Source organism: Schistocerca gregaria, chromosome 9, assembly GCF_023897955.1.
Source record: "Schistocerca gregaria isolate iqSchGreg1 chromosome 9, iqSchGreg1.2, whole genome shotgun sequence".
Taxonomy (NCBI): domain Eukaryota; kingdom Metazoa; phylum Arthropoda; class Insecta; order Orthoptera; family Acrididae; genus Schistocerca; species Schistocerca gregaria.
In genome coordinates this window covers 129,170,144-129,197,115 of record NC_064928.1, presented here as the reverse complement: position 1 = coordinate 129,197,115, position 26,972 = coordinate 129,170,144, and the positions used below count along the sequence as shown (strand labels likewise).

At 46.9% G+C, this 26,972-nt stretch overlaps 1 protein-coding gene across 1 annotated transcript in view; it reads right to left on the bottom strand.

Annotated features, from left to right (window-relative positions):
• LOC126291924 (uncharacterized) overlaps nt 1-26,972 on the bottom strand; it is a 256,225-nt gene that overhangs the window by 57,738 nt on the left and 171,515 nt on the right. Inside the window, exon 4 of the mRNA XM_049985657.1 lies at nt 175-426. Within this exon, the coding sequence (XP_049841614.1) occupies nt 175-426 (252 nt within the window). The remainder of the gene's footprint in view (nt 1-174; nt 427-26,972) is intronic.

Below are 26,972 nucleotides of genomic sequence, written 5' to 3'. Positions count from 1 at the left end.
ATAAAATGTATTCTGCACCCACTCGGAGTGAAAAAATTATAGCCACTCGAGAAAAGACGAATGTACACCAAGGTAAACAATGAAGAACCACGGGATTTGAAACTGCATGTGTAAGTATTGTATCGAAACAACAGAAAATCCAAATATACATACTAAAAGTGTAAGCAGTATTACCATGTATGTCTACAAATTCACCCTCTTTGGCTCGATCTGTGATTCCAAGGTAGGCGTACGACACCCCTTTTACTTCCGCGAAGATCTGCTTCAGCCCGTCGTAGTTGTGGTGGCCTGTCGGAACGGCCAGGTTTGCCCGCTCGTCCTCGCAGGTCTTCTTGGCTGCCGCCCACGGCTTGAAGATGCGGGACAGCCTGATGAGTCCGTAGCCGGGCACGTGGTGGTAGCCTCGCGGGATCTCCACCACCTCGGCTGCAACAGCGCAAGTCGCACCAGGTCGGATACGCGTCACTGCAGCAGATGACAGTTCTACTGTACAGAGGCGCACGTACTTGCCGATTATAGGTACTAAAGACTGTTAACTGTGGGACAGACTATTACTTTATTGCGAATGGAGTTTTCCACCGCTATGTGTGCTTCAGTAAACTGTAGTTTTCGGAGGTGTTAACTAGCGGAAAATTCTCTTCTACGATCCTTCTTGCTTACTTATGGAGTAGACTATAATTTGACGTTGACTCAACAGCTGAAAGAAGCCATATTGCATGAGTATTAAGTGTATCTTTTGAGTAACATGTGCCATCTTGTTTGTACCCGTCCTTGAAACAGTGCTAGCAGAAAGAGGGCATTCTACCTGGTGTAGAAGTACGAAACCGGAATTTCGTTGTAATAATTACACATCTGTTGTTTGAAACTGATGAACAGTAGTTTATTCAAAATGATCTCCATTGCTATTTATACGTTTCTCCCACTTATCTGGCAGGCTATGAATGCCACGTCAGACAAACAGTTCTTAGTTTGAAGCCAACCAGTCAGCGAGCTATTTTCGTATATTTTCATACGAACTGAAGCGTTGTTCAGCGAGAGCGTGTCGCAGAGATGCAAATAGATGATAACCGGATCAGGCCAAATCTGGAGAATAAGCCAGCATGCACTACTATTTCCCAACTGAAGGCCTCGATCGTCTCCCTGATCCTTTTTGCTGTGTGTTATGGAGCGTTGCCGTGGAGTAATATGACTGAGTTGCCTTTTTCCATTTTCCTTCTGATCCCACCAAACACAGAGAATTGTCTTCTTTCTAAGGCGATTTGATGTTGCCGCAGATGTCGATGGTTTGCCTCGACTCACCCATGATCTACGACGCTTAGGATTCTTATACTACTTGCATTTTTTTATCACCTGCCACTATTCGATGTAGAAACGTTTTGTACCTGAAGACCAAAATTTCACAAGTTGTCTTTTGATTTGCTTGCTGTCTTTCATTCAGTTCATATGGAACCCACTTTCCCACTTTCTATACCTTTCCCATAGCTTTCGACCGAAAAGAAACTGCTTTTCCCGCACATTCAATTGTTCCGAGAATTCCTGTTGAGTTCGAGTATCATCTTCATGCAATAAGGCCTGCAATTCGTTGTGTCAAACTTTTTCGGTGGTTTTCCGAAATCGTCGTTTCTCACGTCGAAATCACCACTTTTGAATTTTTTGAACCACTGTAAACACTGTTTTCCCAAGACCATGTTCGTCGAAAGTTTGGACAAGCATTCGTTGAGATTTTGTAGCAGTTTTCTTTAAATGATAACAGAAAATCAATGCTGTCAACAAATCGTAGTTCGCAGTCACACAATCGATATGTTTAAGGGTTTGAAACAGATACCGATATATGGAACTTGGGTTACTGTATGTTGACATTCGTCGTCAGCCGTTACAGGAAGCAGATGGCGCTGCCGACGCGGTCTCACGGGCCCTGCACTGACGGCTAGCACCATCTATAGGGGAATTCCGGTTCCATACTTCTACACCTGGTACTTTTCCTCATAAACTCTGCAATATCTTCGGTACAAGAGATCATACAGCCAGGTCAAATATGAAGTACTGTGTCGCTAAATCAAAATCGCCTAACCGACCGTTTTATAATGTCCGCCACTGAATGTTTCATACCGGAATGACAACCCGAAGAGAACAAATCGTGCTTAAGCACATAACCAGAAAACGGATGTGGTTGTGATAATAAATCGTGTACTGTTTTGTAGTCATATAATATAGTAGTTATTGTTTGGGATATTCTAAGTATCAAAATTTTGAAGACTGAAGCGTTATTAATGTACTTATAATGTTACCTGGTATTCATGTGATCTCACATTGATAAATACATATTTAGATCTTATACTTTTGTTTACAACTGCATAGTATAAAATTTTGATGCACTCGCAAAATTGAAAAAACAAAACAGTAAATATTGTAAACCCTTGCTCCATTATGTTAACTGACTTACAAGGGTAATATCATTACGTAGGCTTATATGCTTTTCTGTTTTGTCTGCAAGTTGAGAACAATGTGTTGACAATCTGAGATCGAAAACTAGACTGTCATGAAATAAAGAAGTATTTTCAAACAGCCTCTGCGATTTATGAAGCAATCATTGGCAGTTGGTAACATAATTCGAAAAACATTTGAATTAAGCTCAGCTATGTGAAGGAAGCGGTTCTTCTGATTTGACGAAAAATACAGAAGCTTATGAGATACAGCACGCTAATTAATTTAACAAAAAATGCACTTCACTGGATTGAAAAACTTAAAATGACGATGAGAAATTGAGTTTCGACGAAATTAAAGGAAACGTGCAGTCGGCGGTCATGGCAGTTTGTCCCACGCTCTAAGCACTCTGACGTCAGCATCGGTGTTGGGGCCATGATGTTACTGCTGTTTTAGTTACAGTACAGGACATTTCGTCTATCTGGGCAGTATCTGTCCAATATTGCAGGTAGCCGACCGTAAGCAGATCAGATACACGCAAGATAGGAAGTGAATCGCACACGAGTGAGACTCAGGCGAGTGCAGATGTCACGCCTTAGGCTGCGTCCACTGTGACACTAACAATGGTCGCCAGAGGTCACCCGGTAACATCGGCCGACAGCTTGATCACTGTGCGTCCGATCTCATTCGTTAGTTTTTGACGGGATCGAGGAGGGTTGGTTAGCTTAGGTTAGAATCTAGGCTATATCTTAACGTCCAAGGACGGGACGGATACCACGACGCCTCTGTGCTTGGCATACGAGCGCTGCAGTGCGGCTTTTGCCAGTGTGAGGTACCTGTGAACGAGCTGCATCTGTCTCGAAACGAACACACTGTACACAGTTACTGGAATTACCAGACAAGTTTTACAAATATATGAGATGAAGGGAAAAACATGCCACAAAAGTTTAAAAGGCATTAACTTTGGGAAGCAACTTTCCTTCTCTCGCCAGCGATTAGCGTTAGAAGGGACCACCACTTTAGAAACTACAAGTTTTTTTCAGATCGTGGTTTATTATGCTACAGTGGCAGGATATGCGACTTCGGTCTAAAGTTTTTGCCAATGACGTTATGAGCAGAAAATGGTTAATTTACGTGGCGAAAATATACGTTTCTATTACACGATGCACGAATAAAATTTGTATGTAAGGAAGCAGGTATTATCTGACTAATTAAAGCAGCTCTCTTGCTCCTAAGAATCGTGAAAATTAATGCAGTACTGGCTGGATGTTCAGATAATCAGATTCTAGTACACTTCACTGCTCTCTAAACACTTATCTAGAGGATTTGAGAAAGGAAGTAACAGTATTCCTGGTAGCAGTATTATTTCAGATTCAGTTTTGCTTAATAAAGAAAATCAATATTACAGTGACTTTTAGTGCACTTGCACAGCTTGAAAATTTGGTTTATAAAAAGCAAAAATTTCGTACAAGACGTATTTGAGATGCAAGAGTAAAAATATTGGATTTTAAATTACTATTTAGAGCATCGTAAATAACATCTAACATATCACATAAAAACTTTTAAACTGTACTTTTCAGAATGTGTTATAGGTCTAGTTATCTGAAGGTTGCAACCGACAGATGTCAAATGTTGAAGTGTCACTTCTGGTTTTACTTGATAATCTTCAATGACCGTCATTCTGTACACAAAGTTTAGTCTAAGATACCCTTAACACCTAGAGCACTGAAAAGTGGAAACACTTACGTACACCACATTTGCAAACCACTTCACGTAACAGAATCTCGGTTCTATTGCCATAAAAACAACAATTTGTATACAGCTAATGACCACCTACCACTACCCAAAAAGATGCACAACAGTAACTTTAATCAAAAATAAGCCATCCTTGTCACCTGAACAAATTATTTTTCCAGTTTATAATCCCACACCCAAAGAAGCTTTCCTGCCTCGTAAAGAACGTGGCGAGTACTATACATTCTGCCCTCAGTTATCGGAATAATCAGACACGTTTTACGAATACATGAGATGACAGAGGAAACGCTCTGTTACTTACTCGAGATAATTTGTGGTGAGCTTGAAATGCAAGTAACAAACACTCTGTTTCACTGTATTTATTTACAGTTGTGGTGACGTACGCCAATAAACTTTAAGTGACTGTCATTTAGCACACGAGAACACGACAAACATAAAGTGTAGCAACCTAAAGCACCTAAATGTGGAAACACATACCGGACACCACATTTGCAAACCACTCCATATTAACAGGATCACTACCCTACTGACCAGTAAACAGTAACAATAATTTGTAAACAAGTAACGACGATGTCCCACAAAAAAGATCCAGAACAGTAGCTGCAAGCATATAAGATATGACACCATCTTCACTTGAACAAATTAATTTTTAATGTTGTAAACTATGCCTAAAATTTCCATTACAGGTTTTGCCTGTTTGAGGCTTCGAACAAACCTTCGATTTCAATCCATAGTTTCCGAAATATATCCCGATTACGATATTTTCATCCTCAGGATGCCATAACATCATTCTTCTTTTTTTTCTCTCGTTATTGTTACTTTTAAACCTGTCCACAGGCAGGCCTGCAGCAGCATACTACGCCGCTCTTTTGCAGCAGAGAAACACAAAAGATACAAATGGAGACAAGTAGAGAAAAAAATACGGTGGACATATAAACGGAGACAAACACATTTTAAAATACATGGAGCCGTTCACGGGCGTAGAGCCCAACATAAATTTGTTCAGTCACTTGGACACATACATAGCCGAAAATTGTCACACGTGAACGTAGGTGCACAAAAAGAACAACACTGAACCACTTAAGCACAAAACGACGGCACACACAGAAACACGAGGCGTTGATCTCCGGTGCGCGAATGTTCACTAACCATCTACGAGTCCGGGGATCTTCCAAGAGAGAAGGGGTGGTGGGAGAGGGAGATCAGATACCATTGGAAGGGGAGATAGGGGGAAGGGAGGAAGGGGGAGGGGAACGCCCAAAGGAGCAAACACAGGAAGAGGAAGGGAGGATCAAAGTTGGTAGGAGGGGTAGATGGAGGGGAGGAGGGCTTCATCAGGGAGGGAGAGCTGGCGGAAGCCGCCTTGGGAGAGGGTAAGGAGGGTGGAAAAATGGAGACCGGTGGGACATGGGAATACAGTGCGGCAGCGAGCCGGGGTGGGAGAGAATGGGCGCAACAAGCGGGTGAGGAGGATCGAGTTTGTGGGAGGTGTACAGGAAGCATATCCTTTCAAGGAAAAGGAGGAGGTTGGGGGTACGGAATGAGATCGCATATGATCCATGTGGGGGAGGAGAGACGGATGTGATAGGCGAGGCGGAGAGCATGGCGTTCAAGGATTTGAAGGGATTTATAAAAGGTAGGAGGGGGCGGAGATCCAGGCCAGAGGGGCGTAACAAAGGATAGGGCAGATGAGGTATTTATAGGTGTGCAGTATGGTGGAGGGGTCCAGACCCCACGTACGGCTGGAAAGGAGCTTGAGGAGATGTAGTCAGGAGCATGCCTTGGCTTGTATTGTCTGGAGATGGGGGGTCCAGGAGAGTCGACGGTCGAGGGTGACGCCAAAGTACTAAAGGGTGGGGGTGAGGGCGATAGGACGGCCATAGATGGTGAGATAGAAATCGAGGAGGCGGAAGGAAGGGGGGGGGGGTTTGCCTACAATGATCGCCTGGGTTTTGGAGGGATTGATCTTGAGCAACCACTGGTTGCTCCAAGCGGTGAACCAGTCAAGATGGGATTGGAGAAGGTGTTGGGAGTGCTGCAGGGTGGGGGCAAGGGCAAGGAAGGCGGTGTCTTCGTCAAACTGGGGAAGGTGGACAGGGGGGTGACGGCATGTCCGCCATATACAAAAGGTACAGAAGGGGGGAGAGGACGGAGCCTTTGGGGCACACCGGCGGAGGGAAAAAAGGTGTAGGAATGCGTGTTATGGATGGTGATGTAGGAAGGACTTTGGGAGAGAAAGGAGCCGATCAGATGCACGTAGTTAATGGGAAGGGCGAAGGTTTGGAGCTTGAAGAGGAGACCGGAATGCCATATGAAGGACCTTGCTGAAGACCGAGGTAAAGCTGATGGGACGGTAGGAGGAGACGGCGGATGGCGGTTTACCAGGTTTAAGGAACATCAGGATATGGGAGGTTTTCCACAGGTCGGGGTAGTAACCGGTGGATAGGACTACATTGTAGAGCCTGGCCAGGGTGGAGAGGAAAAAGACAGGAGCTTCACGAAGGTGACGGTAGGTGACACGATCGTGACCAGGAGCAGTGTTGCGTTTTGTGCGGAGTGTAGGAATGAGATCCTGTGTAGTGATATGGGCATTGAGTTCCGTGTGTGCAATGTTGTCCAAGTACTGACAACCAGGTGCGAGGGGAGGGGCAGAGGTGTCAGTTCGATCGAGTAAATGAACTGGGTATCATCGGAGAGGGAAAGCACATCGGAGAAGCAGGAGGCAAAGTAATTGGACTTACTAAGGGTGTCACGGAAGGGGAGATCATCATGGAGAAGAGGATAGTAGGGGGAGGGTTTAGTTCCAGTAAGGCGACAGAAGGCTGACCAGAACTTGGACGAGTTGATAGGTAGGGTAGCACTTAAACAAATTACGAATGTGTCGCGGGAGTTGCCGGTGGCGTCGTAGTGTGTGTGGCTCACGTGTGTGGAGGAAGGCACGGTAGAACGGCGAGATTCACGGAGGAGGAGGACGGCCTGTGGGGATAAGGTAGTATTGTGGGGGTGGTTGGCGACATGGGCCTCCACCGCCTCAGACAACGTCTGCTAGAGAAAGGAGGCGGCATGGGTTACATTGTCGGGGTGGTGGGAGGTGAAGGAGTGGCCACTGACCTGGGCAGAGAGGGTGTCCCGGTAGGCATTCCAGTTGGCACAGGAATAGTCATCGACGTTCTTTGAGGGAGGGTCATTACGAGGGTCGGGGCAGGAGTGACGACCGTCTGGAACGGCGAGGAGGACAGGGAGATGGTCGCTACCAATAGGCTCCAGGACATCCACCGTTATGCAGCCAAGGACGTTGCAGGAAGAAAGGACAACATCGGGAGTGTTGGATTCTGGATGGGTGTGCTGGAGGATCTCGTTCTTCCTTGAGCTAAACTTATAAGGTTCGCACGCTCCATACATCGTGTGCGAGAACGTCGGTCTGCAATTTGGCTTCTGTCTCGGGTTTTTCGGTCGCCGTTGGTTTGTTAGTTTATCAGGCTTCCCACGGCTACGGATAACCAGTTGTAACATCATAGATTAAGGATCGACCTGCGACAGCAATCACACAACTTGTGTACGGGCCTCTAGACGACTCCGCGAGCGCTAAGAGTGCACTGCGATCGGAGGCGCGCGTGTTGCGTACAGGCCGCGAGGTGCTGCCACGAGCACAACCGTATATAAGTGCCGACGGAGTTCGGCTAGCTCTCCCTTCCCGCCAACAATAACCTCTTCCTGCACACCCTTGCCACCCACCTCGTGGATGCCTTCCTCCTCAATGAAACTTTCCTCCAACCCCACCACACCGTCCACACGTCGCCCTACCTCCTTCACCGCTCCGATAATCCCCTCCCGATTGCGCGTGTCGGAGTTGCCATTGGTCAACACCGCCAGATCCCAGTTCGGCTCCAACCTCTCCTTCCTGACCCCACCGAACACCTGATCCTTAGTCTCTTCTTCCCCGGCCTTACCGTCACCAGCGCCACCATCTATGTCCGTCCAAACGCCCCTATTCCCTTCGACTTCCTCTCCCACACCGACCGTACCTTCTCCTCCTACGTGATCGCCGCCGACCTCAACATCCATAGTCGTTCCGCCAGCCAGTTACGGCGGTGGCATCGGTTCCACTCCTCTCTTCAAGGCGACCTTATCGTCATCCCCCAGCACACCAGTACCGAATTCAACTCCGCTCCTGATGTTATCCTTTCCTCCCCTAACCTCTTTGGCCGCATAACTGTGGATGTCCTGGAGACTATTGGTAGCGACCATCTCCCTGTCCTCCTCACCGTTTCAGACGGCTGTCGCCCCCGCCCTGCCCCTCGTAATGACCCTCCCCAAAGTACATCGATGACTATTCCCGTGCCAATTCGAACACCTACCGGGATACCCTCTCCGCCCAGGTCAAAGGCCACCCTTCACCTACCACCACCCTGACGATGTAACCCATGCCGCCTCCTTTTTCCAGCAGATCTTGTCTGAGGCTGTTAAGGCACACATCCCTAAAGCCGCCATCCACCCCCATCGTCATACCTTACCCCCATAGGCCGTCCTCCTTCTCTGTGAAGCCCGCCATCTCTACTGTGCCATCCTCCACACACGTCACCTGGACACACTAAGATGCTACCGGCAACTGCAGTGACACATTCGAAATTTACTCGTGGCTAAGAAACGCTGGGACTGGCGACAGACATGCACCCATTTAAATGCTACCCTAGCTATAAACTCGTCCAAGTTCTGGTCAGCCTTCAGTCGTCTTACCGGAACTAAACCCTCCCCCTACCATCCTCTTCTCCATGATGATCACCCCTTCCCTGACACCCTTAGCAAGGCCAATCACTTTGCCTCTACCTGTCCGATGTCTTCTCCATCCCCGATGATCCCCAGTTCAATTACTCCCTCTTCCCCGATGTCCACGATCGAACTGACACCTCTGTCCCTCCCCTCACACCTGGTTTCCAGTACTTGGACAACATTGCACACATGGAACTCATGGCCCCCATCACTACACAGGTTCTCATTGCTACACTCCGCACAAATCGCAACACTGCACATGGTCACCTACCGTCACCTTCGTGAAGCTCCTGTCTCATTCCTCTCCACTCTGGCCAGGCTCTACAATGTAGTCCTATCCACCAATCACTACCCCAACCTGTGGAAAACCTGCTGTATCCTGATGTTCCTTAAACCTGGTAAACCGCCGTGCGCCATCTCCTCCTACCGTCCCATCAGCCCTTCGTCTTCAGCAAGGTCCCAGAGTCTATCCTCACCCGCTGCATCCACCAGCATCTCCGCCAGAACCGCCTCCTTCCCGTTACCCAGTGTGGCCTTCTCTTCTGACGACCTTCTCCTTCACCTCACTCATCTCCTTTCCGAACAGCTTAATTCCCGTCGCTCCGCAATCTTCCTCTCCCTGGACCTCAAACGTGCTTATGACCACATATGGCATTCCGGTCTCCTCTTCAAGCTCCAAACCTTCGCCCTTCCCATTAACTACGTCCGTCTGATCGGCTCCTTTCTCTACCACCGTCCTTCCTATGTCTCCATCCATAACACGGATTCCTACAACTTTCTTCCCTCCACCGGTGTGCCCCAAGGCTCTGTCTTTTATATATGGCAGACATGCCGCCGCCATCACCCCCGTCCACCTTCTCCAGTTTTCCGATGACACTGCCTTCTTAGCCCTTGCCCCCACCCTGCAGCGTTCCCAACATCTTCTCCAATCCCATCTTGACCGGTTCACCACTTGGTGCAACCAGTGGCTGCTCAAGGTCAATCCCTCCAAAACCAAGGCGATCATGGTAGGCAAATCCAAGCCTTCCTTCCGCCTCCTTGATTTCTATCTTACCATCAATGGCTGTCCTATCGCCCTCACCCCCACCCTTAAGTACTTTGGCGTCACCCTCGACCGTCTACTCTCCTGGACCCCCCATCTCCAGACAATACAAGCCAAGGCACGCTCCTGACTCCTCAAGCTCCTTTCCGGCCATCTATGTGGTCTAGACCCCTCCACCATACTCCACACGTATAAATCCCTCAACCGCGTATCCTTTGTTATGCCCATCCGGCCTAGATCTCCGCCCCCGCTACCTTTTATAAATCCCTTCAAATCCTTGAACGCCATGCTCTCCACCTCGCATATCACAACTGTCCCCTCCCCCACGGAGATCCTGTACTATCTCATTCCGTTCCCCCACCTCCTCCTTTTTCTTGAAAGGGTAAGGATCAGGTACACCTCCCGCAAACTCGATCCTCCTCACCTGCTTGTATCGCCCATCCTCTCCCACCCCCACACACTGCCACGCCTGTATTCCCATGTCCCACCCGGTCTCCATTTTCCCACCCTCTTTACCCTCTCCCAAGGTGGCTTCCGCCAGCACCTTCTCCCTGATGATGCCCTCCTCCCCTCCATCTACCCTTCCTACCAACTTTGATCCTCCCTCCCTGTTCCTGTGTTTGCTCCTTTGGGCACCCTCCCACCCTTCTCTCCCTCTTCCCTCCCTCCTCCATTTCTCCCCACTCCTTCCCTGGCCTTCTCCTCCCGATTGCGCGTGGCGAAGTTGCCACTGGTCATTCCGCTGGCTCCCAGTTTGGCTCCAACCTCTCCTTCACGACCCCACCGAACACCTGATCCTTAGTCTCTTTTTCGCCGGCCGTACCGTCACCTGCGCCACCATCTATGTCCGCCCTAACTACCCTGTTCCTTTCGACTTCCTCTCCCACATTGATAATTCCTTCTCCTCCTATGTGATCGCCGCCGACCTCAACATCCATAGTCGTTCTGCCACCCATTTACGGTGGTGGTATCGGTTCCTCTCCACCCTCCAAGGTGACCTCATCCCCATTCCCCAGCACACCCACCCCAAATCCAACTCCACTCCCAATGTCATCCTCTCCTCCCCAACCTCCTTGGCCGCATAGCGGTCGCTGTCCTCGACCCTATTGGTAGCGACCATCTCCCTGTCCTCCTCACTGTTTCAGATGGTCGTCGCCCCCGCCCCAACCTTCGCACCGACCCTCCCCCGAAGTACGTCCTGTCCCAACTGGAATGCCTACCAGGATACCCTCTCCACCCGGGTCGAAGGCCACCCCTTCACCTACCACCACCCTGACTATGTTACACACGCCGCCTCCTTTTCTCCAGCAGACTTTGTCTGAGGCTGTGGAGGCTTACGTCCCTACTGCCGCCATCCTCCCTCACCGTCCTACTTTACCCCTACAGGCCGTCCTCCTCCACCATGAATACCGTCGTCTCTACTGTGCCTTCCTCCACACGCGTGACCAGGACACACTACGACGCCACCGGAAACACCAGTGACACATCCGAAACTTGCTCGAGGCTAAGAAACGCCAGGACTGGTGACAGACATGCACCCGTTTAAATGCTACCCTATACATCAACTTGTCCAAGTACTGGTCCCCCTTCCATTGCTTTTCCGGAACTACACCCTCCCCCTACTATCCTCTTCTCCATGATGATCACTCCTTTCCAGACCCTTAGTAAGGCCAATTACTTTGCCTCCTACCTTTCCGATGTCTTCTCCATCCCCGATGATCTCCAGTTCGATTACTCCCTCTTCCCGGATGTCCGCATTCGAACTGACACCTCTGTCCCTCCCCTCGCACCTGGTTTCCAGTACTTGGGCAACATTGCACACACGCAACTCAGCGCCCCTATCATTACACAGGATCTCATTCCTACACTCCGCACAAAACGCAACACCGCTCATGGTCACGATTGCGTCACCTACCGCCACCTTTGTGAAGCTCCTGTCTCTTTCCTCGTCACCCTGGCCAGGCTCCACAATGAACTCCTGTCCACCGACTATTACCACGACCTGTGGAAAACCTCCCATATCCTGATGTTCCTTAAACCTGGTAAACCGCCGTCCGCCATCTCCTCCTACCATCTCATCAGCCTTACCTCTGTCTTCAACGAGGGCCTGTAATCCATCCTCACCTGACCTATCCACCAGCTTCTCTGCCAGCACTGCCTTCTTCCCATTACCCAGTGTGACTTTCGACCATCCTGCTCTTCCGCTGACCTTCTCCTCCACCCCTCCTCATCTCCCTTCTGAACAGCTTAATTCTCATCGCTCCACAATCTTTCTCTCCCTGGACGTCGAACGTTCCTATGACCGTGAACGGCATTCTGGTCTCCTCTTCAAGCTCCAAACCTTCGCCCTTCCCATTCACTAAATCCATCTGATCGGCTCCTTTCTCTCCCACCGTCCTTCCTACGTCACCATCCATAACACGGATTCCTAAACCTTTTTTCCCTCCACCGGTGTGCCCCAAGGCTCCGTCCTCTCTCCCCTTCTGTACCTTTTATACATGGCGGACATGCCGCCGCCGTCACCCCCCGCCCCGACTACCTTTTTCGGTTTTCCGATGACACCTCCTCCCTTGCCCTTGCCGCCACCCTGCAGCGCTCCCAATACCTTCTCCAATCTCATCCTGACCATTTCACCACTTGGTGCAACCAGTGGTTGCTCAAGCCCAATCCCTCCAAAATCCAGGCGATCATTGTAGGCAAAACCACCCCTTCCTTCCGCCTCCTTGATTTCTATCTCACCATCTATGGCTGTCCTATCGCCCTCACCCCCACCCATAAGTACCTTGGCGTCACTCTCGACCGTCGCCTCTCCTGGACCCCTCATTCCGGACAATCCAAGCCAAGGCACGTTCCTGACTCCATCTCCTCATTCTCCATTCAGGCCGTACTTGGGGTCTAGAGCCCACCACCATACACCACATCTATAAATCCCTCATCCGCCCTGTCCTCTGTTACGCCCATTCTGCGTGGATCTCCGCCCCCCCTGCCTTTTACAAATCCCTTCAGATCCTAGAACGTCATGCTTTCCGCCTCGCCTATCGCATGCATCTCCCCTCCCCTACACGGATCCTGTATGACCCCCACGTCCTCCATTTCCTTGAACGGATACGGATCCTGTACACCTCCCGAAAACTCAATCCTCACCCGCTTGCCTCGCCCATTCTTTCCCATCCCCGTCCGCTGCCGCGCCCGTATTTGCACGTCCCACCTGGTCTCCATGTCTCCACCCTCCTTACCCTGTTCCAAGGTGGCTTCCGCCAGCTCCCTCTCCCTGATGATGCCCTCCTCCTCTCCATCTACCCCTCCTACCAACTTTGATCCTCCCTGTGTTTGCTCCTTTGGGCACCCTCCCTCCCTTCTCTCCCCCTTCCCTCCCTCCTCCATTTCTCCCCACTCCTCCCCCGGGCTTCCCCTCTCCTGTCCCTCTACTCCTCCTCCCATCTCCTCAGCCATTGGCATGTTTGTTCTTTCCTCTCCCCCCTCCCCCCACCTCTCTTCCCTTCTTGGCAGGTCCCCGGACTCGCACACGCTACGTGGCCATTCGCGCGCCGGAGATTGTCGCCATCAGTGTCTCGTGTGTGCCGTCGTGTTTAGTGTTCAGTGTTCACCGTCGCACTCCACCTGTGCCATCAAGATCTTCAGTGTTTGCGCATCGTGTCAACAGTTTGTACTGTGGAATCGTCGAGTGTGAACAGCTCCGTGTTGGTCTCTATGTGTCTACTGTTTTATTAGCAGCTGTTGTGTAACTTATGTGTATTCTTTCTGTTGTTTCTTTGTCTATTCTATGGTAGAAGAGCAGCGTAACATGCTGCTGACATCCTGCCTGTTTGTACAGGTTTAAAAATAACAATAAAGAAAAAAAATCGGCCAGCTCTAATTTTGTTGACATCTCATTTTTGCCTGTTCTCGTATTTGCTTAGTCGCTTAGCTCTTATTCGTTTATGTTATTGTACTCTCTTTCAGCTATTCTGATTGTTTTGATTTACTCCCAATTGAGAAGTGCTTATTTTGGCATTTCAGTTTTGCATGTTTCTCATTTTGCTGATAATATGTCCCTTAGCCTTTTACAGGTGAATTGATTAACAAAGTCTCATGTATGTTCATTTCAGCCTGTGAATATTTTGATGTTCTTCAAATACTGTAATAATTATCGGAAGCATTTCTTCCCTTAAACTTGTGTAAAGTATTCTCGATGTAGGATTTGTTCTGTGACACAGGTGTAAGGTTTTGAATATAAATTATATATGAAACTGTGCTTCAAAAGGAATTTATTTTTTCAGTTTGTACTACATCAGATGTCAATTTTGTGATATGATGGAGAAATCTGAGGGCGAACCCATGGAAATAGTCTTAAGTGGTCCCCTCTAAAAATAAAAATTTGTGTGACACTGAAAGACGTGACAGTGTAGGCACCGAATATATATTGACTGTGGCCGGTTGGGGAGAGGCGAAGGGAAGCCACAATAGGCAGCTTAGGGCGGCTCAAGCTCTGAGAAAGCGGTAACGGGGTGCGGTCTCCAGCTGCCTTAAGGTGAGTGACAGTGAGTGGATGGTTGACCCGATGCTGGTGTACCGAGAAGCAGAGAACTTGTACGCCTGTTGATAAATGTCCGTCATCCCGTTTTCAGTGAAACATGCGAAAAAGCCGCGCAACGCTACGGTGGAGCGGTAAACAGAGGTCAAAATATGCGTATTCGTGACTATAGCAACTTCACGCTGAATTCACGGTCCGCAGAGTCTGAAGTGAATCTGGTGAAGAGCGACGGAATGAAATACGCCGGCCTCCTATGGGAATGTAGGACCAAGAAAGTAATTCTGACTCTCCTGGGAGTCAGAATTCCGGAAAAAATTGGTGTTTTGTGCAGACGCTAATCTTGATGGGCGGCCTGGGAGGAGCTAAATAGCAGAAGTTGAGAGGAAGGGAAATTATGTGGGAATTTGTTCACTTCCCAGAGCAGGCATTGTAGTGGGACGCGAAATTGAAGCGTCAGCCATCCACCAGTGTCAGCCCAGTTTGCAGGTGAATATAAGTTTAATTCAGTGTTTGTTTATGTATTTTGTAATATTTGTAATGGTTGTGAATTATCTAAAGTTCTGTATTTATTTTTATGTTTCATGTACGGAGAGGGCGGCGCAACGAACGCAGACAGCATCTTCACTGCCGGGACCAGAGAGAAAATTGCTGGCCATTATACGTCGCGAGTCGACAGCCAAAGAGCAACAGAAGATCCTGAAACCGAGTTGTTGCGTCGTGCTTCTAAAAACTGAAAAAATAAAAATTTGTAATGTTTCTACAACAATGAAATCGTAGAAAGCTTAATCATGTTGTAAATGTTCAGTCCTATCTTGTCATGGCTCAGGTTCACGTCTATGTGTAGTATATAGTAAGATAATAAACTAGTGTATACTACAAAAGTTTAAATACGTGTTCCGAGAATTTATTTATGAAGATTTAAGTTAAGGAAGAAGTATTACTAATTTATTTGACAAGATTATTAATTTTTGACAACGTTCATCCCGAGTTTGAGTCTTGAAAGTTTATACAATGTGGTTTTAATATTTATTAAAGCAGATAACTTGCATTAATATAATTTCTGAGAAGAAACAAACGACATCTAAACTGAAAAAGGTTTGCGCAAACCAACTGGACTGAGTCACGTAATTCTGCGTATTCGACTCAAATGATGATGTTTTAATTACAGTTTCGTTCAAGAACCATTCAGAGACAACTTTAAAAAGAATTTAAATAATTTTGGTTTTGTAACTGACGTAGGTGACGAAGTCTGCACATGGTCATATGTCAAAAGAAAATCATTTAAACAAAACTTACGTCGTTACACTACAGCATTGGTCGGTGCTGGGAAGCGACGCATAATTAACGCGGGTTGCGCTGCAATTGGCGTAAGTGATTTTGCTGGAGGGGAAACCGAGGCGATGAGCGGACTGGGAGAAGTCTCCGTAGTGGTTTCTCTTCCCAGCTCGCCTAGAGTGCGGACGTGGCGTTCTTTACTCAGCTGGCCTGAGGAAGAGTGAGCATCTCTGCAGTTTAGGACTTAGAAAATGGAACGATTGAGCTTGGTGATAGGAAGTTTTGGTTCAGCTATGTACTGAGCAAGATGGCTAGGAGTGAACAGACGAGCGCAGCCTTGCAGCACCACGAGGTCGGCTGACGTCCACAGAACGACGCCGCTCCGCCACGCTGTATTCGGTGATATTGCGCCCGCTCCGACAGCTGATTAATTTGTTGGATCACGTCGGCAAAGTTTCCACGATGGTTTCATGGGCTGTGAATTGTAGAATTCTTTTCGCACTTCGCATTACGCCTGGGTCAGTCGATAGGAATTACTTTTAAGTTATCGCGCTTTACTCCACACCAACGCAATTTATTACCACTGCCTCATAGGAAAGTCTTGTAATGTCATGATTGAAGGTCGGGAGTTAAAATAAATCTGTGTTAATCGACTGCATCTGTTTTGAATCAAGTAGTTGAAATCCCAAGTCACTTTCTTAATTAATTTTATGTTCAACATTTGCATCTGGTGTCTAATAGCTGAATACAACATCAATGTGCACCTCTTTTTAATTGAAAGTGATCAATTCTAAATCAATTAATGTCAACACTGCCACCGCAGTTCAATCAGGAGTCACAGGGCCTTATTACGTTTTTTTGCGTTATCCGATAATGCGGCAGTTTTGCACTCTCTGTTAATCTGTTAGTCAATTATCTGGGGCGAACACACACCAAAACCAGATAAGTGACGGGTGGGGTGTTACAATACCTTGGAAAAGCCCTTGGACGTTAGTGTGTAGGTACATCTAATGTGCGGCCGAGCTCTACCCCATCTTTGAAAAATCATCAAAAGTTGACCTAAACACCCGAGACAGAAGCCAAATGGCACTTTGTTAATAAACAATGGTGTTAGTGATATACGCAATGAGTGGCTGGCATTGGCCTAATGAAAGAAGCAGTTGTTAAAACTCTTTATAAGCAGAGTGACAAGAAAGCGTCCAATAAGTATTATTCTGTTTCGTTTTCCACTGTATTCTGAAAAGGAATGTACTCGAGAGTGGTTTAACATTTAAGTGGAATTAATTTACTTATATGTCACAGTTTGGAATTCAGAAGCGTTGTTTGACTGAAAATGGTATTTGTAAATTCACTCATCACATATCACACAACTTAAATAATAAACAAATCGCTAGATGGCACTTTTTTTCCCAAGGCATCTGACTATAGATCATGCTTCTCACATAGGAATACTTAAGCTTTTTGGAACTGATGGCTTTATACACAACTGTTTTAAATAATATTTAAAAGTATAGAGCAATAAATGGTGCTGAATAATTGAAACAATGTTGGAGCTGTATTATCTCAATTTTTTTTCATTCCTATGTTGAACTTCACTGTAGAAAATTCTGCACTGAATCATAACTGTTGAGATTTTATTTTAGCTTCATTGGTAAATAGCAACAGCATCAGAGCATAAAACTTAGTTAACTGTCATAGTTTGGATTTTTTAGTAAATTTAAACAGATTTCAAAGTGTACTTAAGGTATGTCTTCCAATGTTGGACGTAATGCTGTGGGATTATTTCAGTAATTTCATCAGCCTTGTACTCAATCAGCATTTGTGACAAGATTAACACCATTCAGCTTAAATGAGTGTGTAATATTCATCAAAATGATTGTCCTGAATTTTTGCAATCTCATGCATATCCTAATTTCAACATGGATTTGCATAGTTGTACTACATCCAAATCGAATAATGAGAACTCGTTCGCTACTAAACTTGAAGTTGTATGTGAAAGCACAACTGCGTCAATGACACAAGCAAAAAATGAAAGATATGTTAGGAAAACTAATCCTGTACTCTTTTTTGAAACCAGTATGTGTAAATTACAAATCCGTGAGAACACAGAGCAAGACTCAGCTGTGAAAAAGTCAGCACAATGGATTCCACTGAGGACGAAGTAAGTGCAGTAGAGTGTAGAGTGAAGAAAATCAGTCGAATAGATCACCAAATAAAAGCGATTGCTCATATCAAACCTCAGACAAGCCACTTAACCAGTGAGCAAACTAAAACACATGAAACTGTTGAAAAATCTGTATCGAGAAATGAATTGCATTATGGACGATAGAAAAACATGTCGAATGGGAGTTTGATGAAGAAGTTTCCTCGATGCGAGAACAAATGTCCAGTTACGCTGAACGAGCAAGTACATAAATAATAGAGCCAACTGATGACTGAATTTCCACTCAAAATGAATGTAATATCTACTGGTGCCACAAACAAAAAAGAAAAAGAAATTCATAGCGAAAGTGGTGCGTGCCTCCAATGCCAGCCTAAAGAGACCGCCTCACATCGCCTCAGACGGAACAAGGGCTACGCCACGTGCAAACAGCCATATACAATTCAGAGGCAAAGAAACTGGTACAACTGCCTAATATCGTATAGGACCCCAGCGAACACCCAGAAGTGCCGCGACACGACGTGACATGGTCTCGATTAATGTCTGAAGTAGTGCTGGAGGGAACTGACACCATCAATTCTACAGGGATGTCCATAAACACGTAAAAGTACGACGGGGTGAACATGTCATCCGAACAGCATGTTGCAAGGCATCCGAGATATGTTCAATAATGTTCATGTCTCGTGAGTTTGAAGGCCAGCGGAAGTGTTTAAACTCATAAGAGTGTTCCTGCAGGCACTCTTTAGCAATTTTGGATGTGTGGAGTGTCGCATTTTCCTCCTTGAAATTGCCCCCGTCCGAAGGAATGCACAATAGACATGACTGGGTGCAGGTGATCAGACAGGATGCTTACGTACGTTTCACCTGTCAGAGTCGTATCTAGAGGTGTCGGGGCTCCCGTATCACTCAAAACAGTTACAGAGCCTCAGCCAACTTGAACAGTTCTCTTTTGACATGCAGGTTCCGTGGACTCATGAGGTTGTCTCCATACCCGTACACGTCCATCCACTCAATACAATTTGAGACGAGACTCGTTTGATCAGGAAACAGTCCAATGTTCACGGGCCCAGGTGAGGCGAAAATCTTTGTGTTGCGCAGCCATCAAGGATACACAAGTGGGCCTGCGCCTCCGAAAGCCCAAATCAATGGTATTTTGTTGAATGGTTCGCACGCTGACACTTGATGGCGCAGCACTGAAATGTGAATCAATTTGGGGAAGGGCTGCGCTTCTGTCACATTGAACGATTCTTTCCACTCGTCCTTGTCCCCTTTCTTGCAGGATCTTATTCTGGCAGCGGCGATGTCACAGATTTGATATGTCCGCAGCTCGTGGTCGTGTGGTAGCGTTCTCGCTTCTCACGCCCGAGTTTCCGGGTTCGATTCCCAGCGGGGTCAGGGATTTTCTCTGCCTCGTGATGACTGGGTGTTGTGAGCTGGCCTTAGGTTAGTTAGGTTTAAGTAGTTCTAAGTTCTAGGGGACTGATGACCATAGATGTTAAGTCCCATAGTGCTCAGAGCCATTTGAACCATTTTTTGAACAGATTTGATGTTTTACCAGATTTCTGATATTCACGGTACACTGGTGAAACAGTCGCACGGGAAAATCCTCACTTCATCTCTACCTCGGAGATTCTGCGTCCCATCGCTCGTACGTCGACTACAACACCACGTAGAGACTCACTTAAATTATGATGACCTGCCATTGTAGCAGCAGCAATCGGTCTAACAACTGCGCCAGACACTTGTTGACTGCCGAAAGCAGCGCCGTATTCTGCCTATTTTCACACCTCTGTGGTTGAATACGCATGGCTGTAGCAGTTTCTTTGGCGCTTCAATGTATAAATCGGCTCTCCAGGCTCTCAGCCACTCTAATGTCACCGTGACTGCGGATCACTTGCCTGTTAGACCGAGCCATAATGTAACCCCTGATTTTGTGTATTTGGACTTATTACTACATCATCCATCATGTCTGCATTTTCCTTTCCGTGGAAGTGAAGTAAAAGGCGGTTGGTGGGAATTCTAATATTGTGATGTGAGTGTAGTAAATGCGTTTCGTTAAGGCAGTTCACTGTGGCCAATATGTTGGTGGAATAAATTCTTCAGTCTCTCGTTTACCGGCAGTGAGCTTTGAGCAATCAGCGGCGAGCCCTCTCTGCGGCACTGAACAATTTGCAGGCCTACCTGACGTGGCACGCTTCACTGCCGCAACCCCCCCCCCCCCCCCCCCCTGAAGATGCAGAAGAACGTTGGGTCGCATACGGAAAAGCCTTCGGCGACATTTCCGAGCGTTTGTGTCGTCGACCCTAGAGTGTAATAAGGCTTTCAGGCTTTCTTTCCGTCAGAGACTTCTCCCCGCGTTTATCGTGTCAGGTTCGAGCATGGTACCATAAGTACCCGACCCAACAAAGAAAACACAAAAATTTAGGAAAAGAATGTATTTATTTTTCAACAAAATTTCGTTTCATCTCAGTACAGTTTTTCCCAAAAATGTTCAACAAGTTCGATACTCTTTTTATACTGAGAACTGTCTAACTCCTCAAAATAGTCACTAACTCCACAACGAGGTTTTCACTCAGCAGCGGAGTGTAAACTGACATGAAACTTCCTAACAGATTAAAACTGTGTGCCAGACCGAGACTCGAACTCGGGACCTTTGCCTTTCGCGGACAAGTGCTCTACCATCTCAGCTACCGAAGCACGACTCACGCCCCGTCCTCACAGCTTTATTTCTGCCAGTATCTCGTCTCCTACCTTCCAAACATTACAGAAGCTCTCCTGCGAAACTTACAGAACTAGCACTCCTGAAAGAAAGAATATTGCGGAGACATGGCTTAGCCACAACCTGGGGCATGTTCCCAGAATGAGGTTTTCACTCTGCAGCGGAGTGTGCGCTGATGTGAAACTTCCTAGCAGATTAAAACTGTGTGCCGGACCGAGACTCACTAACTGCCGATATTACGCCTTAATTTGTTGACAATCTTCGACCATCGAGCCATTTTTTCAAGTTTGGAACAGAAAATAATTTTAAGGGGCTAAATCTTGTGAAGAGGGTACATGAGGTAGCAATTCAAACTTTAATTCACTAATTTTGGCGATTGCAATAACGGACGTGAGCTGGTGCGTTATCCTGAAGAAACAACACTTTCTTCTGGGTCAAATGACGTCGTTTTTGCTTGATTTATTCGCCCAAAAGTTGCAAAAAGTTTGCATGATACTAGCTGTTGATAGTTTTTCAAATGGGTCAAATGGCTCTGAGCACTATGGGACTTAACATCTTAGGTCATCAGTCCCCTAGAACTTAGAACTACGTAAACCTAACGAACCTAAGGATATCACACACATCCATGCTCGAGGCAGGATTCGAACCTGCGACCGTAGCAGTCCCACGGTTCCGCACTGCAGCGCCTAGAACCCCAGGCCACCGCGGCCGGCAACTGTTGCAGAAGCTTTGGGCCTTAATCACGGTGCTGGAAGCAGCTGGGCTGAAACGTAACTTGGGCAAATCAAAATTTTTCAGCTGTCATCGTGTATATCAGTTTCAAAGTATCGGATGCTGGCGATGAAAATTGCTGCGCCCGAAGAATGTCAAGAGTTGCATGCATTTCTAAGGAAGATTGTTTCCTACCATTAATTTCTTCCTGATGCGGGCATCGCGGCTCAGCGCCTTCGTGCTCCGTAAGAGTGTTCGTTTTCACCGGCCTTCCACTTGCGAGCTTACTTTCACCCTGTAGAAGTCAAAATTACACTCGGTACCTCCCTTGGTTATCTTCCAACCAGCCAACACCTCGTTCTGGTCACAGGCGTCTCCTATTGTGGCCTCATGGCCGTAATCACACACAAATATCCAGACAGTTGTCAAAGTCCTATTGTGTACACTTCCATAATTCTGAATCAGGAGCACCAATGCTACTAGTAGATAGAACAAAAATTCCTGGCTATTGTGCACGCCTTCAAAATATTTCATGTTTTGCTCCGCGGGTCTAAATTTCATTTGATTACTGGTCATAAACGTGTGGTTTTTCTTTTCCATCCTTCAGTACCACTTCCAGACAAAGTCGCAAATCACCTGCAATGCTCGGCTCAGTTTTGGTCAATTTGTCACGGTCCATCATTTGATCAGGATGAACTATTTTTGTTTCCATTCAGACGTGGGAGCCCAGAACACTTTGGATGGTTTCTCCGTTACCTGTTCTTGGACTGTTGCGTCAGATCCTGTCTTACTTCAAATTGCTCAATTTGTCCATTGCGACTGGCCAGGTAAACCACCAGGCCGAGCATCAGGTCCTAATTATTATGCTCTCCGCCATCGTCTCTCAGCTGTAGATGGTATATTACTCTTAGCTACTGCACAGTCGGCGCCCACACTTGTCATTCCGTCCCCATTGGGGAGTGACGTCATGTGCCTGCTCCACTTGGACCATTGGCGTGTACCTCTCCTACAAAATTGTTGGCCTGCCACCACGTTTTTCGGTCGGGTATTGACAATGAGATCACAGCCTGCCCGGTGTGTGTCACCCATCAATGGGGGCCACCGGCCTATGTTTCTCCGCGGTCCGCCGCAGCGTCCCCCCCTCCCCCCCACCCCCCACTCACTCTCTCGTTCCCTGGGAGTATATTTGTGCTGCTTTCGCATATCCGTTTCTTAGCTTGTTTTCGCTTGTTGTAGTAGTCGCTTTCTCAGAACTTGATCACGTGGTTCATTGCCCGTCCATATCCAGTCACGGCATCTGCAAAGATTTTTTGCTCGAAAGGATTACCGTATGTGCAGTTTGGGACTCAGGATTTTGGCGATTTTTTTGTACAGGAATTGGTATTTAGCATGTTACGGCCGCTCCATTTCATCCTCAATGAAATGCTGGTCCATACCTCCTCCCGAGGAAGCCCTCGATAGTTTCGCGAGCTGCTACAGCTTCACTCCGGTTGGCGATCTTACCCGACCCGTGCGTCCCCACCGCCGCTTCCAGTGTCCAATATCTTTTTCGACTCGTGCGCCATTTTCGTCGTGGGTGCCGCCGCCGCCGGGCGGAGCAGTTGACGCTGGGCCGGCTCTACCCCTGTGGCGTCCGCTGGCGCCGCCTTTGTCTCGTCTGCTGCCTCTGCCGACGAGTGCTCGCACACAGCTGGGCACGGAGAAGCAGCGTCCACCTCCGGCGCTCCCTCACGGCCTCTTGCGAGGAAGTGGGCACCGCGCCTGGTTACGCCTGCACCATGTTCTGCTTCAGCAGTCGCGCCCTTCCGATCGAGAGCAACATGACTAACGTAGAGCAGTGAAACAACTTAAATCACTTAATCAAAGCAGGTCTTCTGGTCCGGACTATATACTAATTCGGTTCCTTTCAGAGTATGCAGATGCAATAGCTCCATACTTGACAATAATATACAACCGTTCGCTCTACGAAATATCCCGAACATTATGAATTTCCTCGAAAAAAAAAAAAAACCGTCTATCGACACACAGTCAACACGGATTCATCGTTCTTGTGAAACACAACTACGCTATGTTATCAAAAGTATCCGGACACCGGGCTCAACGAATGTTTTTGGGAGTGTCCGGATACTTTTGATCACATAGTGTACTTATAATCCGATTTTATGAAAACTATCTGGTGAAAAAATTTAATTCTTTCGCATCTTACAATTTGACATCTTTGCTCGGTGAACATCTGAATTTCTTTTCGTTATTCGTCATAGTTACTGTGCTGCAAGAAACTGGGCACAGGACTGCACGAAATTTTTAAGAGTTTGCTGAGGTAAATGGTTCAAATGGCTATGAGCACTATGGGACTTAACTTCTGAGGTCATCAGTCCCCTAGAACTTAGAACTACTTAAACCTAACTAACCTAAGGACATCACACACATCCATGCCCCAGGCGGGATTCGAACCTGCGACCATAGCGGTCGCGCGGTTCCACACAGAAGCGCCTAGAACCGCTCGGCCACTCCGGCCGGCTGCAGACGTACAATCATGTTGCTTAGACTTTTCGTATAGTTCATTCTAGGCCATACATTATTGCGTATAAAATGCAACCAATGTATCTAAATTGTATTTAAAGCCGAGAGCGGAATGATATCTCTTTTCATTCCTGTGATATTGGTTGTTAGTCGTCGTGAAAATCGGTTCAAGTTGTCGAAACGACGCAGAAAGGGCTATTTTATCATTTGATTAACACTCGATAAGTTTTTGTCAAACATGTAAACAGAGCGGAAACAAGACTTCCTATAAATTACACCATGAGGTCGGAATTTTCATACCGGACCGAAAAAAGAGAAACGGGCAAAAGGGGTATCAAACTGACCAGCGTGAGGTCTAGTTTTGCGTGGAAATATTTAATTTCTTGAAAGCAGTCAGGGTAATGAAGGAAAACTTAATTACTGAGCTGAGAAAAAATATTTCACGAAAAGCTGCTGCCAAGCTATGTAAATAAAGTGCCAAAAAGTTCATTTTTTCAAGATCTAGATAATATGCACATAGAAAGATACACTGGTGCAATATTTAAATGTCAAAAACGCTTCCTTCGAATCAGGTACCGAAGTTAGGATTTTCGAGAACAGAAGACGTTAGCAAGTAAAGTGAGGTGTCAGTAAGATCATGCTTTCTAAATAAAACTTGAAAATAAAAAATAAAAGAAATCGGTCAAATATTTTGTAAAATAATTTGCGTGAAAGAAGTAAGTAGATCAGAGAAACATTCTACGTGCCTTTGAGCTATGCTGGAAATCATGAACGGAAAATGAGGTGCATCAAACGGTTCTATAATATTTTTTATTTCATGCTTTTAGACAATTCCTTTCACAAAATATTTGACTTTCTTTTCGAAAATTGCCGCTCGGAGTGGCCGTGCGATTTGAGGCACCATGTCACGGATTTCCCGGCCTCTCTCACTGAAGGTTAGTCCTCCCTCGGGCATGGGTGCGTGTGTGTGTATGTGTCGTTGTTAGCATAAGTTAGTTTACGTTGTGATTAAGCCTAGAGACCGATGACCTCAGGATTGTGGTCTGTTAGGAATTCAAACACATTTGAACATTTTTCGATAATTTTGTATGCTTTAGTTTTACAGACTATTTTAGATTCACTGAAACGTTTGGCCTTAACATTGACTGCTGATTAATACGTTCGCGACATCAAATACCAGTAAAATTTCATGGTTGTTCATTGCATTTTGTTAGGAATTTAATGTGCGTGATATACTGTGATAGTTGTGTATACAATAAAACAAAGTTTTTCAAGTACTTTGGCAAGACCTCAAAAATATACTTTGCGATGCAGAGTAAACAGCATACATAAAACCTAATACAGAGAATTGCAGCTGAGTCAGATAAAATGTAAGAACCCGGCTCCTTCAATCAGCCGCTAGCACCAGCCGAGTACGCTACCATTACGACACAGATAGCTCTCCAGTGCCGTCCTCATCCGTTTGAGTGTAAGGCAATCAGTCATTCTTCCGCATCTATCGGCTGTTAAAGGTTCTCGATCACGTAAAAAATAATCGTTTTTAATTTATTGATGAGATAGTCGAACGCTCTTCTGCTCATTCACGTCTGTTCGAAGAATGTGTATGGTGATCTTCGTAGTTGATATAAATTATGAAATTCTCCTTGAAGATTCTTCCATTTGTAATTTTCATGCACAGCATTCCTTTTCGCTTTGTTTCCCTAAGTAAACCTAGTTTTGTAGTCTTACTCTCCATTACAGTATTCTACAGTTTAGGGGCGCTGTTTTATAGAAACAGCTGGTTGGCTCTAAGCAGCGATTTTGTACAAGGAGATGGTCACTCGCACGCAGGACACCCGACCTTTTCGCCCGATGCTGCTGCTCGTTGCTGGAGTGTCACGTATCCAGACGTCGTTCGCTGTCGGCCGCTTCTAACGCTAACGTAGAACACGGCCTTAGTCTCACAAACAGGTTCCAGGTGCTGTCTGTTTCAGAGGAAGCCTCTCAAGCCTCAAGACCCGGGCAGTCACAGAGGGTGGGATTATTGGTAGTTGGGAGCACCAATGTTAGGCCCATTACAGGGACCATTAAGGGACATGGCTGCCGAGAACGGAAAGAAAAGCAATGTGCACTCCATGTGCATACCGGGAGGAGTCATTCCAGATGTGGAACGGGTCCTCCCGGATGCCATGAAGAGCACAGTCTGCAGCCAACTACAGATGGTGGCTCACATCAGTACCAATAAAGTGTGTCACTTTGGATCAGGACAGATTCTGCTTGCTTTCTTTTTTTCTTTATTGTTATTTTAAAACCTGTACAACAGGCAGGCTGTCAGCAGCATTCTACGGTGCTCTTCAGCTGTAGAATACACAATGAGAAAAAACAGTAAGAATACACATAAGTTACAGAACGGTGGGCAATAAAACAGTAGACACATAAAGACAAACACGTAGCCGTGCACAGTGGACGATAATCCACACTGCAAACTGTTGACACGAAGCACAAACACTGAAGTCGGCGATGGCACAGGTGAACGATCTAATGCGAAGGTGAACACTGAACACTAAACACGATGGCTCACACGAGACACTGATGGCGATGATCTCCGGCGCTCAGAAGTCCATGTAGCGTGTGCGAGTCTGGGGACCTGCCAAGAGTGGAAGAAGGGTGAGGGGGATGGAGAGGGGAGAACAAAGATTCCAATGGCTAAGGAGATGGGAGGAGGAGTAGAGCGACAGGGGAGGGGAATCCTGGGGGAGGAGTGGGGAGAAATGGAGGAGAGAGGGAAAGGGGGGAGAGAAGGGAGGGAGGGTGCCCAAAGGAACAAACACAGGAAGACGGAGGGAGGATCAAAGTTGGTAGGAGGGGTAGATGGAGGGGAGGAGGGCATCATCAGGGAGGGGGAGCTGGCGGAAGCCACCTTGGGAGAGGGTAAGGAGGGTGAAGGGATGGAGACCGGGTGGGACGTGGGAATACAGTGCGGCAGCAGGTGGGGGTGGGAGAGGATGGGAGAGACAAGCAGATGAGGAGGATTGAGTTTTCGGGAGGTGTACAGGACACGTATCCGTTCAAGGAAAAG